This window comes from Tachyglossus aculeatus, chromosome 17 (assembly GCF_015852505.1).
Source record: "Tachyglossus aculeatus isolate mTacAcu1 chromosome 17, mTacAcu1.pri, whole genome shotgun sequence".
NCBI lineage: Eukaryota > Metazoa > Chordata > Mammalia > Monotremata > Tachyglossidae > Tachyglossus > Tachyglossus aculeatus.
The window spans coordinates 52,268,218-52,284,440 of record NC_052082.1 but is presented as its reverse complement, the minus strand read 5'-3'; the positions used below and the strand labels follow the sequence as shown (position 1 = coordinate 52,284,440).

The 16,223-nt window shown below is 56.1% G+C and overlaps 1 protein-coding gene across 1 annotated transcript in view; it reads right to left on the bottom strand.

Moving 5' to 3' along the window:
• Positions 1-5,301: 5,301 nt before the first annotated feature.
• The window catches only part of NXN (nucleoredoxin), a 126,864-nt gene continuing 115,942 nt past the window's right edge, over positions 5,302-16,223 (bottom strand). Inside the window, 3 exon segments of the mRNA XM_038759429.1 lie at positions 5,302-8,397; positions 10,548-10,672; positions 13,411-13,590. Coding sequence (XP_038615357.1) covers positions 8,215-8,397; positions 10,548-10,672; positions 13,411-13,590 — 488 coding nt within the window. The 3' untranslated portion in view covers positions 5,302-8,214.

Here is a 16,223-nt window from a genome sequence, read left to right as displayed (position 1 = left end):
AGAACTCAGATCCTTCTAAAACTACCAAGCCCATGCTGTATGCGCTAGGCCACGCTTCTTTTCTGACCTGCCCTCCCCCACACCTCGTGCCTCAGTTTCCTCATCTGAAAATGGGGACACGATAGATTGTGAGCCCTGTATGGGATGGGGCGGGGTCCAATCTCTTCTACTTCGTGGCTCGACTTGGGTTAATGGCAGAAGGGCCGCAAAGTAAAAACCGGAAAGTTTAAGTCCCTTTGCTCCTCCCAGCCTCCCGAGTGCTGCCGTACCACCGCAAGCTCCGCTGGGTCGGGCCTCCCTTGGCGCTGCGCCGGCTTGGCGTGCCTTCACTTGGACTCGGGCTCCTCCCCTGCCATTGCCTGAGGAATTGGGGAACAGTCACCACTGCATCGAGCCATTTCCCCGTGCATTTCCCCCCTGCCCCGTCCCTAAATCAGGGATAGCATCATATCAAAAGTTAAGTCAGACCCCTTGTGTGGAATAACGCTCAAGGATTGGAAAGCCCGTTATTTCCCGTTCCCAGCACCCGCGGGGAATCAGGGCTCCCAGTTGCCCGGATCTCAGCAGGCCTTCCTGCCAACTTGTACTTCCCAAGCGCTTAGTCCAGTGCTCTGCACACAGTGAGAGCTCACCTCCTCCAGGAGGCCTTCCCAGACTGAGCCCCTTCCTTCCTCTCCCCCTCGCCCCCCTCTCCATCCCCCCCATCTTACCTCCTTCCCTTCCCCACAGCACCTGTATATATGTATATGTTTGTACATATTTTTTACTCTATTTTATTTGTACATATCTATTCTACTTATTTTATTTTGTTAGTATGTTTGGTTTTGTTCTCCGTCTCCCCCTTTTAGACTGTGAGCCCACTGTTGGGTAGGGACTGTCTCTGTATGTTGCCAATTTGTACTTCCCAAGCGCTTAGTCCAGTGCTCTGCACATAGTAAGCGCTCAATATATACGATTGATGATGATGATGATTGATTTCTGGAAAGCCACGTGGATTCACCCCCCGCACCGAGCTCTGCTCCCTAAAGACAGTAACAGGGGGAGCAGGGCTGAGCTCTGGGCCCTGCCCGGCTTCCCAAGCGGACGGAGCCGAGGGTGGGTGAAGGTCTAGTGACCCTCGCGTGTGGTGCCAACCCAGTCAGACATACTAAATGCCCTCAGCGCTCGGGAGCGAACGGGTGGGGGGCTCTGAAAGAAGCAGCGTGGCTCAGTGGAAAGAGCACGGGCTTTGGAGTCGGAGGTCACGGGTTCGAATCCTGACTCCACCATATGTCGTGTGACCTTGGGCAAGTCACTTCTCTGAGCCTCAGTTACCTCATCTGTAAAATGGGGATTGATTGTGAGCCCCACGTGGGGCAACTTGATCACCTTGTATCCCCCCCAGCGCTTAGAACAGTGCTCTGCACATAGTAAGCGCTTAACAAATGCCATTATTATTATTATTATTATTATTATTATTCCAGGGCCAGGTCGGGGAGCAGGTTAGCCTGGGGCTGGCAATCCCACCTCCACAGAGGGAAGCTCTGTGGACTAAAGCGAACAACCGGCTCCTAGTCTCAGCTTCACCACTGACCGGTTATAACTTTTCCATCGCTCCACCTTCTCCCCTCGGCTGCGCGTGAGGCCACAGCGATTTCTAGTTAATTTCTAATTCTGTTTGTTCAGACGATTCTGACATCTGTCTACGTGTTTCGTTGTCTGTCCCCCGCTTCTAGACTGGGAGCCTGTTGGAGGGTAGGGACCGTCTCTATATGTTGCCGACTCGTGCTTCCCAAGCGCTTAGTCCAGTGCTCTGCACACAGTAAGCGCTCAATAAATACGATTGAATGAATGAATAGAAGATGGACTAGAAAACTCCGGGAGAGGAGAGGCTGCAAGGGCCCCTTCTACTACCCGGCGAAGCAGAGAAGCAGCGTGGCTCAACGGAAAGAGCCCGGGCTTTGGAGTCAGGGGTCATGGGTTCGAATCCCGGCCCGCCAACTGTCGGCTGTGTGACTTTGGGCAAGTCACTTCACTTCTCTGGGCCTCAGTTACCTCAGCTGGAAAATGGGGATTGAGACTGTGAGCCCCCCGTGGGACAACCTGATCACCTTGTAACCTCCCCAGCGCTTAGAACAGTGCTTTGCGCGTAGTAAGCGCTTAACAAAGGCCAACAGGATTACCCGGCGGCGGCGCCCACCACGGGGAGTTGTGGCTGGTGGCCTGCGACCTGAACTTGGAACGAGTGGGCGAGGTTTGGAAGGGCCATTCATCAGCCCCCAGGAAATGCCAGAGAAAGCATTTGGGATCCCCCGCCCACCACGGTGCTCAGAGCCCAAACTGGCATCGGCTCGCCCGGGGATGCCCTGCCACCAGCTTTGGGGACATCCCCCCCGCATCCTCCCACCTGACAACGGGGAAGCGACTCCCTGCCACGCCGGGAATACTAGGAAAATTCTAGTAACAGGACTGGGGTACCACTGGGCCGGAGGAGACCGCTAGCCTGTAACAAACTTAATCTCCCTGTTGTCCCAATTGGTTTGCGGGGCCCATTGGAACTGTGTCACACCAGGTAACACTTGTGTGAGCCCAGGGCTGGGGCTTTACGTGCCCCGATACCCTCCCCAGCGTTCAACAAGTGGTGCTTGGCCCACCGGTAGCGCTCCATAAACTCCCTCCGTTCAATAAACTCTTACCCCCACACCAAATTTTTCCCCGATTTGCTTCCCCTTCCTGAAATTTATGTTAATGTCCGTCTCCCTGACTAAATTGTAAGTTCCTCAAGGACTGAGATTGTGCCTACCAACTCCTGTACTCTCCCAAGTGCTCCGTACACACAAGTACTTAATAAATACCTTTGATACCTTGATTGATTGCCAGCACAACTGCAAATTTATCAGCAACTTCCAGCACTTATCTATACCTACCCTGAACACTGGTATGTACGGAAAGCACTTAGTCCAGTGCTCTGCACACAGTAAGCGCTCAATAAATACGATTGATTGATCGATTGAAAGAGCCCGGGCTTTGGAGTCAGAGGTCATGGGTTCAAATGCCGACTCCGCCGCTTGTCAGCTGTGTGACTTTGGGCAAGTCACAACTTCTCTGCCTCAGTTCCCTCATCTAGAAAATGGGGATTAAGACTGTGAGCCCCACATGGGACAACCTGATCGCCTTGTGTCCTCCCCAGCGCTTAGAACAGTGCTTTGCACGTAGTAAGTGCTTAACAAATGCCATTATTATTATTATTCAAGCATACAATGATTTGTTTGGATTATCTGTATTTTCAAATCTTTCACAACGTGTCCCTTGTTGCTTTGGTGTTTCCCAAGCGCTCAGTACAGTGCCTTGCCTTCAGTGAGTGCTGAATAAATACCATTATTACTACACCTGTCAGCCTGGGGTTACATCAGCAAGGAATCTTGTCCAGGGGTTCCTAAAATCAAGCACATAAGTGTTATTTGCTAAGCACCTACTTTGGGCTAAGCACTGGGGTAAATACAATCCGGTGCGGTCCCTGTCCCACATGGGGCTCACGATAAAAGAGGGAGAGAGCACAGGTATTTAATCCCCATTTTACAGATGGGGAAATTGGGAACTGAGGAATGAAGAAACCAAGTGACTTGTCCAAGGTCACACAGCAGGCAAGGGGCAGAGGTGGGATTAGATGCAAGGTCTGATTCCCAAACTTGTGCTCTTTCCAGCAGGCCAACTGCTCCTCAATCAGCCTAACACTCCTTTCCTGTTGCTAATCGCCCCCTCTCCCACCCGCCCAGAAAAATTCCCTGCCAATCCCTGTCCCCAGCAGTAGTGATGGTGCTCCGGGAGAGGACTGTGGTCCTGGGGGAGAAGCTGTCACTCTGCCCATTTTCCTGCCCCGAGGCAGGACCACGAAGGCCCATCTGACCAAAACTGCTCAAGGAAAACAGCGGGAAGTTTTTTCAGGCCCGACGCTTCGGGGCCGCGTTTGCTCAGGCGCAAGCTGACTCTTTCTTAACATTTCCCCCTTTTAGACTGTGAGCCCACTGTTGGGTAGGGACTGTCTCTCTATGTTGCCAAGCGCTTAGTACAGTGCTCTGCACACAGTAAGCGCTCAATAAATACGATTGATTGATTGATTGATTTAAAGTATGGGGTCTTCTGCTTTCCCTCGGTACCACCTGGTCACGCAGGGCCCTGGAGCTCCCCAAGGGAGGAGGTGGAGAGGGTGAAGGCAGTTCAATAATAATAATAATAATAATAATGGTATTTGTTAAGCACTTACTATGTGCAAAGCACTGTCCTAAGCACTGGGGAGGATACGAGGTGATCGGGTTGCCCCACTTGGGGCTCACAGTTTCAATCCCCATTTTACGGACGAGGGAACTGAGGCACAGAGAAGTTAAGTGTCACACAGCTGACAAGCGGCAGAGCCAGGATTTGAACCCATGATCCGACTCCCAAACCCGGGCTCTTTCCACTGAGCCACGCTGCTTCTCAGTGAGCCTGCAGTGCCCGCTCGGGCACAGGGACAGTTGGCAACTTGTACTTGCCAAGCGCTTAGTACAGTGCTCTGTACACAGTAAGCGCTCAATAAATACGATTGATTAATTGATTGGGTTGACAGTAAGACATGTCCTCCTGGCCCCCGAGTGCTTTGTCCACACAGTAGCCGGGGGTCTGTGTTTGTGGGGGCAGGAAGGGCATAAACAGCGTGGCTCAGTGCAAAGAGCCCGGGCTTTGGAGTCAGAGGTCACGGGTTCAAACCCCGGCTCCACCACTTGACAGCTGTGTGACTTGGGGCAAGTCACTTCACTTCTCTGGGCCTCCGTTCCCTCATCTGGAAAACGGGGATTAAGACTGTGAGCCCCACGTGGGACAACCTGATCAGCTTGTAACTTCCCCAGCGCTTAGAACAGTGCCTTGCACATGGTAAGCGCTTAATAAATGCCATCATTACTATTATTATTATAAACCCTCTGTAACTGCCCTCAGTCCAGCCCCCAGCAGGCAGTTGGCAAGTGGTGGGAAGACAAGGGGAGATAACACAAGTATGGGAAGGCTCAGGCTCAGCCCTGGATGAACACGAAGATGAAATAAATATATACATATATATAGAGAGAGAGATAGATAGATATATATATATCTAGGTGGGCCATGGGCCCTGCTCACGCTCTCCTCACTGCTGGAATGTGCCCATTTCAGCGGCCCCACTGCCGCCGATCTGCTCCTGCCTTCCGACTGCCACGGATTCCAAGCTGCTGCCCTGGAAATTGCTCTGCCGCCACAAACCCGAGGCTGGCGGCGACTGGCGAGGCGACAGCGGCGGGGGAAACGGAAGGGAAGAAAGGCTTTTTCAGTCTTTAATTAGACAACAGGAAAAAATAACGCCTGGGTCCGAACTAAGTCTTCCCCGCGCCGAGAGCGGTCAGAGCCAGAAAGCGATTCGGCGAAAGGCGGCACCAGCTCCCCCGGCGCCACTGCCGGCCGACGCGGTCCGGGTCTCGGCCCCTCTCGATTCTCCCTCCTTCCCCCCGCCCCGTCCCTCCGAGCGGACGCTTATTGAGGATGACTGGTGGGAAAACTCTCTTTTCTAAGTGGAAGCGGATCTGGAAGTCATTGTGGAGCAAAGTGGCCGGCCCGCTGGGGGCAGGGGGGGTTTTACGGTCCCCTTCCTCACTGGAACTGCAGGTTACAGGATCTCTGGCGGGCTGCCGGTGGGAGCCGTTAAATACGTTTCAGCTGGCGTGCTGACCTGCTTCCAATTAGCGACAAGAATGTCAGGGGAGCCCTGGGCCCAGGGGGGGGACTTCCTCCCCGCCACCCACCTTGTTTGCCTCAATTGTGCTTGGATCCTGGCCGCAGCTGGGAGGGACTGGGCCTCTCTTCCTCCGGTTCGGAGGGAAACTGTATCCGCCCCTCCCGAAGTCAAACGTTGCCTCTGGAGGGGATTTCTGGAGGGTTGCGGCGCCAGGATGGGCAGTCAGAGCCGGGCAGGGGCCGGCCCCCGCTTCTCCTGAAACAGGGCATCCCTGGGGCAAGAATCCTGCCGCAGGCAGTGCAGGGCTCGGGAAAAGCATGGGCAGGGCCAGGGCCTTGGAGATGAACTGGTTTCTCCAGCCCTTCTCTTCTGGTTCCCCCCCCCCGGGGGTTCTGGGGGCTCCAGTTGCTGCCTCTCTCTGCCCAGGAGGCCCAACAGCCCAAGAGGCAGAAGGCCCAGCCCCTCTCCCCTTCCAGGAGGAAATCGGGACGGCTCCAACCTGGGTCAACTCTCACTGCACCCACTGAATTCTCAGCTCTGCTGAGCTCCGGGAAATCCTTTCCAATAATGGCTTTTCAGTAGTCCCCGTGGTCTGCCTTCGTCATCACTGCTGGCCTCGGTTTCCCCCCGGCACTGCCCACCACGGTCAAGCATAGATCCCGGCTGGAAGAGACCAGGCACGAGGCGGCCACCTAAACCGAACTCCCATCAAAACCCAGCGCCTGGAAGCCGCAGTGAGGCTCTCAAAGGAATCTCCAACTCTATTCTCCCCCGGGGCTCAAACCCCCAAAGGGGCTATGGACTCTGGGACCTCTCCTGGGGGGTCCCCTGGGGCCCAGAAGAGGCAAGGCCTGTGCAGTGATGGGGGTGGCAGAGGTGGAGGAGCCTGGTAAGCATTCTGGGGCAACAGGAAGTCAGGAAGGCTCTGTACCAGAGCAAAAGGCCAAAAGACCCACTGGCCTGCTTTATTTCCACAGAGGAAGACTGAATCTCAGGTCTGTCCATGATAGGCTGGTCCAGCTGGCGACCAAGCCCCTCCCTGCTAGGTTCTGTCCGATAAAGCCGGCCCCTGGAAGTCAGGTGGAGTCCACGGCCTCTCTGGGAGGCCGGATCCCCACACGTCAACGTAAAAATCGCTTTCAGAGGCCTTGCTGAGCAATCCCCACTCTCCTCCCACCCCTGCCCCAAGGCCCCATCACGGGCCATGGATTGGGTGGGGGGTAAGGGGTGCTCTTTCCCAAAGGACTGTACCCAGGACAGGTGGCCTCAAGACTCCAGGCTGACCCTGGCTTAGGCTCAGCGGGCTCCTGGTCCTCTCTCCCCATCTGCGGTCACGGCTTTTGACTCGGCTGGCACAGGGTGTCTCCCTGCTCTGGCAGGGGAGAGATGGGAGAAGGATGGGAGAAGGATGGGGAGAAGGAGGAGGGTTTCTAGGCCGCTTCAAGCACCACTCGAGTGTCCCCGAGGCTCACGTGCCTCCTAGTCTCTTACATTCCAAGGGCTGGAGCCAAGGGCCAGACAAGTCCCGGATCTTCCGGGCTGGTGAGGCCCCAGCAGAGCCCTGGGAGATGGCTTTCTCCCTGTCCATCACACCTCCCTGGTTCCAGGGAATGGACCCACCTTGGAGACGCCCCACCAATGGCAGGACCGGGCCGGTCTCCTCAAGGACTTTCCAGGGGAGAAACCCTCCGGCGACTGAAGTACTGCCCGGGGGGCGAAGAGGACTGGGGTGGAGGTGGTGGTGGGAGGGGGGAGTGTGAGTGTGTGTGTGTCCCCAACGGGAAGGGCAAGAGCCGACAATCTGAGCTCCCTCAAATCCCCCGCTTCTCTCAGCTCCTTTCTATCACCAAGGTAACACCAGGCTCCTCTGGAAGGGAAGATTCGCCCCGAGTTCTCACACAGTCACATAACGAAGCCGTCTCTTCAGGCGCAGGAAGACTGAGGTCACCGAGGAAAGACGGTCCCGCTGCCACCGTGGCTCAGCCAGGGAGATGACGGGTCGGGCGGCAGGCCGACCGTCTCCTCCCCGGCCGAGGTGAAATGCTTTCCAGTTGGCTCGAGTGATGGGTGACTGCAGAGCCGGAGGAGTCGGGGCCGGAGGCTGAGAGACAGACAGCGACCCAATACCTGCTGGGTGCCGCGGCTGCCGGGGAAGAACACCCTGGCACAGACTCCATTCGAGAAAGCGGCTTCTAAGGCATGGCCATTCGGTCCCGGTTCTGACTGGCGAATATATAACTGCCGCGAAGCACAAGCAAAGTCTCCCCAGCTGGCCGACTCTGCCGCTGCGGTGCCACCACAAGTGTCCGCTGAGGGACCGGCGGATGAGGCTCTAGCGCGGAAAAAAGGCACCACGGGGAGGCCGGACGTCGGGACGTGGCGAAGAAATCCAGGAGTGAGGAGGAGGAAGGGGAGGGAGAGGAGGAGGGGAAGAGAGAGAAGAGGAAGAGGAGGAGGCTGAGTTTTAAATAAGGTCCGCTGCGGTCCGGCTCCCGCTAGATGGGCTCGGGCTTTAGCTTTTCTGCTAGAAAGTCATTCACGAAGGCCTCCACGATGGCAGGGGTGATTTCCTCTACGTCCATCACGTACTTGGCCCGGGCGGACATGTCCAGGATGGTGAGCAGCGGGGCGGCCTCGGGAAGGTTGGTGTAGTCACGCAGGGAGTCCGTCATGTCGTCCTGGGAGCACCGGAGGCGGGGGGCGGGGGGAGGGAGGGAGGGAGGGAGGGAGAGTGCACAAGGGCCGTTTACAAGGGGGAAGCAGGGGGCTGCTCTCTCTACCGACCCATCTCCCCTAGCTCCTGCTGCCTTCTGTGCCCCAAGCCTCCGCTACCTAGGGAGCTGGTTGGCAGAGGGCTGAGTCCCCTACACCATCCCACCCCCAGCCTCGTGGCCATTACAGAGGGGCCGGCACTCTGACCGGCCGGAGCGGCCAGTTCGGACAGCTGCCAGATTTGCTGCACGATCGGTCCAACCCAACCCATCCACCACGGTCCAGGGACCCCCTTGGGATAAAGAGACAGGCTCTCCCCGGGCCCACCCTCCGTCCTCCAGAGCTTTGGGGTGTCAGCGGCAGCAAGCGGCTGGCCCCAGAGCTCTGGCCATCCTGGGGCCCGGGGGTGGTGGCCAAGGACAAGGAGAACTACGGGGCCGACTCGGTTCCGCAGCCCGTATCTCACCTCTCTCTCCTCAAGCCCTCATATTGTGTCTCCCACCTCTACTTCCAAGGAACAGGTGGTAACAGAGAGGCCCTGGGAGGCCCCGGCCCGGAAGAGTATCTGTCTGCCTGGGTTTGGCCGGCACCCAGGGCCAGAACAAACCACCAACTGGTGCTTCCCCATGTGCCGCCCTCTGCCACTGGGCCTCAAGTCTTCATGGCCGTTTCCCTTGTCCTACTGCCTGGATGGTTTTGCCTGGGAGACGCCCCAAGCCTTCCCGGGCTCTGATCTGGCCGGTTTGGTCACCCCGCGGAGGCCGGGGGACGCCCCGTCAGGTGCGATCGCCGGGGCCGAGGCTGGGAGCAGAGGCCCGGGAAGGCACTCCATACTTTGTGGGGTGTTGACACTCGCTCCTCGGGGCCAGTGGGGACCGGAGGCCACCACTCAACAGGCCGGAGGAAGGGAGCCCCTCTGATCCAGCCCTTTCTCTCCCCCTCCATTTCCCAGCGGGCAGAAGGAGGACGAGTACTTTAATAGATTCCACCAGGCCCCAGCACAGGTCTTTGTGTGCTGTTGGGCGGGCGGCCCAGCCGGCCCGGGGGCCTGGCCAGGGGCAGAGTTCTCCCCACTGGCTTTGTTCCCCGTGACCCGCCGCGGCCCGGTGCTCGGCCCAGAGGCCGGGAGCCGAAGGGGCCCTGACGGGCAGAGCGTGGAGCGGAGGCTATTGAGGAGGTGATGAATGGGTAATTCAGGGCGTCCCGCCTTTCTTTGGGCCGCTGGCCTGGAAACCAAGCGTTGCGGGAGATAAATGAGTGTGGAGGGTGGGGGAAGGCCCCACGGCCGCACCCTGGGCTGGAGGAGCGGGGTGGGGTGCGGGGGCCAGGCCCTGTGCGTGGGGGAGGCAGGTGGGCGTGCATGCGTGGAGGCCTGCTGCTGCGCAGGGGGAAGGGGGGAGAGGCAGGTGGGCGAGCATGCGTGGAGCTCTGTTGGTGCGCAGGGGAGGGGGAGAGGAGCTAGGAGACGGGTGGCGGCGGGAGCCATTTTGCAGAGGGAGTCGCCATTTCCAAAGGACCAAGGTGGGGGATGCACAGGGAGCGGCCGGGGGGCGAGAGGTCGGCGGTTGTCCCTCCCCGCCTCCTCCGACAAGGTCTCCCAGGCGGATTGCGAGGGGGAGGGGGCCGTGAGGAGTTGGTGGAGTCTGAGCTGGGAACAGCTGTTTGGTGAACTGGGGGCTGGATGGGCGGGGCAGGTGTGGGGATGAAAGGGAACTGGCCTCTCCCATCTTTGGGACCTTCCCCCTCTCCCTTTCCTCCTCCCCTCTCTGCCTGCCAATTTCCCACTGAGCTCCTGAAAGGGTGAGGAATGGAAGGGTTGGTTTGGGGGCCTAGGGGTGGGGGTGGAGGAGGGCCGGTCAGCAGAGCCGCCGCCTGTGGACTGGCAAACCAGGCTCGGCGCTCCTGGATTGGTGATATGGCTGACCGGGGAGGGGGTCTCCCATTAACCCTGAACCAGCAGCTTCTGCTAGGGGGTTCACGTGTTCCCTTCCTTGGTTTCCAGTCCGGCCCGGGGCCGGCCCCCCATCCAGAATCACCCCCGCTCAGCTTCCCGCCAAACAGCCGGACGCCAGCGGGTCAGTCCGCACGGGCCGAGGGAGCCCTGCTCCTCGCTCACCTCCCCGGCCACGAAGAACAGCAGCGGGGCCTCCTCCTCTTTGGCTTTGTACTTGGCGATGATCTTTTCTGCTATTGGCCGGATGAGCTGCTTGGCAGCATCTGACTCCCCGTCATCCTCAGAATCTGCAGCGGGAGGAGGCAGGTTGAGAGAAGACCCACCAGCCCACCCTGGCCGATTCCCTTCTCCCCAGCTAAGCCGGGAGCGGCTTGGAGTCGCGGTTGCTCACGCCAGACCCGGGAGCTGAGACCCTCGCGTCAGTCAGTGAATGAACGGAGGAGCTTCTCGACTCCAAATATTCATCCCCACCATCCTTCCACCCTAACCTCTAATGCTGGAACTCAAACACACCTCCCTGGTTTTTTTTTAACGGCATTTGTTAAGCACTTATTATACGGGAGGTGCTGTACTAAGAGCCGGGGAAGATATAAGATAATTCCATGCAGGCTGAGCACCCCCATGCCCATGGCTCATGAGGAGGGAATGTGTCTACCAACTCTGGTATATTATACTGTACTCTTCCAAGCACTTACTACAGTGCGCTACACACAGTAAGCACTCAATAAATACGATTGATGGTCTCTATACAATTCTACCACTTGCAACTGGGCTGCGCTTCTACACACACACACACTCTCTCTCTCTCTGTGCCAATACGAGCTGGAGGGGGTCTGGGGGTGGGATTGGCAGGATGGAGGGCTCAAGGTGGAGACCCAACAATCACAGGTCAGATGAGTGTTCACTGCTGCCCAACTGACATGAGAGAGAATTACGTTCCCGAATGGCACCAGGAAAAAGCTTCTAGGAAGCACACTTTTGTCTCCAGATGGAAAATTCAGGGTTCTCCACAAAGCCCCTTAATGTCCCCACGTCCCTCGCTGTATTCCCCACACCTCAAGCGCTTAGTACAGTGCTCTGCACACAGTAAGCGCTCAATAAATACAATTGATGACCTCGGGGAGGCACCCGACGGAGCTCCCCCACCCTTCGCCCCTCAAGGGGCAGGGGATTCTGCCCAGCTGCTCCTCTCTCAGTAGCCTCATCGGTGGGCAGGCCTCTGTATTGAGCGGGGTGGTCCTCTGGGTGGGGGGCACACCAGGGTCTGTTGTTCTAGAGATGGCCCAATCTACTTTGACAGAATGGGGTGCTGATCACCCCCACAGGCCACACAGGACTCTGACACCAAGGGTCTCCCTCATGCTGAGCACTCGGGCCCCTTTCGTCCTCAGGGCAGATCTGGAAAGCCCCCCTGTGGACTGCCCCCTGCCCGAGAAAGCCCACGGGACAAGTTGGACAAACTGGATTTGGACCCAAATCCCCCATCCCACAATAGCCTCTCTCTTCCCTCACCCCAGGCCCACTCGTTGGCATGGAAACCCTGCCCAGGGTCACGGAGACTAGAAGTTGCTTGTTCTCCGCAGGGAGGGCCCAGCCGAGTCAGGAGGCGGGGGGGGGGGGCTCCCGAGACGGGAATCTGGGGCTGGGCAGCCTGGGAGGAGGGGCGTCGGAAGCTGGTGGTGGTCCTCTAACAGCCCTGCAGAGCCCCGTGATGGACAGGCACAAGCCAGAGACGCTCGGGGAGCCAGCCCCCTCCCCGGCTCAGGACACCCTTCACTGGGTAGTTTGTTCAGCCCCGGCTCTGTAGGCAATGGCCCTGTCAATCACCCAGGGGCCTGCTGGCCCCCGTCTGACCCTCACCTCCCAGCTGCAAGGCAATGAGCAGCCCCAGTGATCAGCCTGTGCTGGGGTCCCCATGAATAAATCATCTGGGCCAAAGGCAAGGCTGCTGGGGAGGGACAAAGGCAGGAGGCCTGGCATTGTTAGCTGGGAGGAAATCGGGGAGGGAGGGCCAGCTCCACTGGGAGCCACTGGCCCCCCAACTGTGCCAAAGTAAGGAGCCCCCCTTTTTCTCAAATGGCTCCCTGAGGCCCGAGAGAGGAAACCCTCCAAGAGCCCTGGCTCTGGATGATGGCAGCCCCAGGGCATCAGGAGCTCACTGGCTTTCTGCCCCGGGTGATGTGAGGACCAATGAGATGAGCACAGAGGCCCAGTTCTGGGTAACAAACATCTCTTGAGAAGCAGTGTGGCTCAGTGGAAAGAGCCCGGGCTTTGGAGTCAGAGGTCACGAGTTCAAATCCTGGCTCCACCAATTGTCAGCTGGGTGACTTTGAGCAAGTCACTTAACTTCTCTGTGCCTCAGTGACCTCATCTTTAAAATGGGGATCAAGACTGTGAGCCCCCCGTGGGACAACCTGATCACCTTGTAACCTCCCCAGGGCTTAGAACAGTGCTTTGCACATAGTAAGCGGTTAATACATGCCATCATCATCATTATTATTATTATCTCTAAGGAAATTCAGGGAGGAGATATAAATCTTGCTCTCCACCTTGAACTGTGGGTGCCCACAAGGCTTATGCCCCCAGCCAGCCTCCCTGGGTCCTGACACGTTTTCCAGGCACACTTTCTCCGTCAGGTGCCACCCAATAGGTGGAGGTGGGAGGTCACGGGACGGGTCACTCCCAGCTTTCCTTCCTGTCAGATGTCCTCTCTGGTCCCTCCCCCAAGCCCACCCACAAACTGGTGGTCCACTAAATTTCCCCCGGCTCTGGCTGTCCGCAGAACCGTACTGGATTCTCTGGCTCTGCCCACAGGGAGGAGATGGTTGGGGAGGCTCCGGCAGAGCCTGAGGCGGGCACCCATTCGGCCCCACCTGGGCCGCACCTTTATCCCATGGCTGGGCCCTGATCTAAATGATTTGGGGGGCCCCTGGACTAGACTGGCCACCCCTCCAGACTGACTAGGTCACCCCCAGATCCCTGGCAGGATCCATCATCCCCATCCCCATCCCCAGATCCATCATACCCACGAAGAGGACGAGGCAGGGGCCCTCGTTCAGTTGGACGGCGTTGGAGTCGGACAGCTCCAGCACGGGCTTGGGATGCCAGGGGAATTCGCGGCAGTCCACGTCGTTCAGCACCTCCACCCGCCCCTGCCGCGTGATCACCTCACCGCTCGGGTCCAGCACGATGAGGGTCGGGATGCCTGAGAGGGAGAGAGGGGAGAATGGCTCAGCCCCAGGCTGTGGTCCCTGCCACCCCCAAACCCGTCAGGCCCTCCCCTCTCCTCTTCCCCGAGCCTCAACCCTCTCCTTCTTTAAAATGTGCCCCTCCTCCCAAAAGGATTCCGGGATTAACCCCCACCAATTACAATCTGGTGGGTTGTGTCCTGTGTTGAAGACCACTCTCTTCCCCCTCTGGACACCCGTGATCACCACAGAGCCCGGCAAAGAGGAGGACAGAGAGTTTAATATATACCATATTTATGTGTATAACTGTCCCAACTGTTGACATAATTTGTACAAACCCCAAACAGAGGAGGGACTACTACACAGGAAATTAAGTCTAGTAATAAGGGGAGCAAGGGAAAGAAGGGAAGAAAAAGAGGAGGAAAGGAGGGGGGAAGGATGAGAAAAGTAACGGGATACTTGAGACTGCACAAGTGCTCAATGAATTATGTCCTCCCCTGCCTGCCTTTGGACCCCATAGTTCACAAGTCACTGCAAGCCCCATGGATTTAGCTAGTGGTGACCCCATTCTTCTTAATAATAATAATAATAATGATAATAATAATAATAATAATAATAATAATAATAATAATGTTGGTATTTGTTAAGCGCTTACAATGTGTAAGGCACTGTTCTAAGCGCCGGGGTAGATACAAGGTAATCAGGTTGTCCCACGTGGGACTCACAGTCTTCATCCCCATTTTACAGATGAGGGAACTGAGGCCCAGAGAAGTTAAGTGACTTGTCCAAAGTCACACAGCTGACAAGTGGCAGAGCCGGGATTTGAACCCACGACCTCTGACTCCAAAGCCCAGGCTCTTTCCACTGAGCCACGCTGCTTCCCGAATAGGCGCCACTGTCACTGCTTACAAAGAGAAGGCAATTACATGAGTGAATCCAGTAATAATAATAATAATAATAATTGGCATTTGTTAAGCGCTTACTATGTGCAAAGCACTGTTCTAAGCGCTGGGGAGGATACAGGGTGATCAGGTTGTCCCACGTGGGGCTCACAGTCTTAATCCCCATTTTACAGATGAGGTAACTGAGGCCCAGAGAAGTTAAGTGACTTGCCCAAGATCACACAGCAGACATGTGGTGGAGTCGGGATTCGAACCCATGACCTCTGACTCCAAAGCCCGTGCTCTTTCCACTGAGCCACGCTGCTTCTCATTATGGTGATTGCTCAAGTCTATTAACTGGACTGTGGGGTTGCACTAGAAGGAAACGTGAAAGATTTTGAGGAAAGAAAGATTTTAGAGGGTTAATAGTAGGTCCACCATATCCCTTTTTGAAGTTACAAGACCGTCCAAAAGAAAAAAGGAAAAAAAAAAGAAAAAACGCAGCACCCATTAAGCTGTTCTAGCTGCTTTTTTTTCTTCTGCATTGCAGAAAACTGAACAATTGCTTCCATCCTGCAGTTGTTTGTCATTTTCTATTGAGAGGGCAAAAAGCCCTAGAAGGGCTGAAGTGTGGGGAGCGACTGCCTGAATTGCGTTATTCCTCTTTCCCCGGGGGCTTTCCCCAGAGCTGCAAGGTCCCGGGGTGGAAGAGTGCCTCCAATCTCCCACCGGGATGCCCCAATCATGCCAGGCTGTCGGGGACGAGGGCCACGGACATTTCTTTGCCATTGGCGGCTGGGGAACAATCTCTGGAGATCATGACACCCTCGTCCCCCTCTCCATCCCCCCGTCTTACCTCCTTCCCTTCCCCACAGCACCTGTATATATGTATATATGGTTGTACATATTTATTACTCTATTTATTTATTTATTTATTTATTTTACTTGTACATTTCTATCCTACTTATTTTATTTTGTTGGTATGTTTGGTTCTGTTCTCTGTCTCCCCCTTTTAGACTGTGAGCCCACTGTTGGGTAGGGACTGTCTCTATGTGATGCCAATTTGTACTTCCCAAGCGCTTAGTACAGTGCTCTGCACATAGTAAGCGCTCAATAAATACGATTGATTGATTGATTGATTGATTGATGACACCAGGACTCAGAGACATCTGCGGGTTGGCAGGCCGGCCCAAGGGGATCGGGACCGTCCCTGTTTCAGGCCCCGTTTTCAAATGTTTCCAATTCCAGTTCTTCCATCAGACACTTGAAAACCGGCCTTTCAGAACCTTTTCCTTGGATTTTCCTTGCTTTCCCCATCCAGCATTCCCTCTATCACCAACCAGCCCCACTCCTCCAGGTAGAAAAGCCCCTCCACGGAGCCCCCGAGTCAATCAATCAATCAATCAATCGTATTTATTGAGCGCTTACTATGTGCAGAGCACTGTACTAAGCGCTTGGGAAGTACAAATTGGCAACACATAGAGACAGTCCCTACCCAACAGTGGGCTCACAGTCTAAAAGGGGGAGACAGAGAACAAAACCAAACATACCAACAAAATAAAATAAATAGGGTAGAAATGTACAAGCAAAATAAATAAATAAATAAATAAATAAATAAATAGAGTCCAAGGGACTCGATTGCCTGGTGGAGAAATTACCTCATCACCACTATGACCACCAAGGGTATTTATCAAGCCCTTCCCAAGGGTGCAGCACCATACTAAGCACTTGGGAAAAGACACCCATCCCCTGCCCTCCAGGAGTTTACG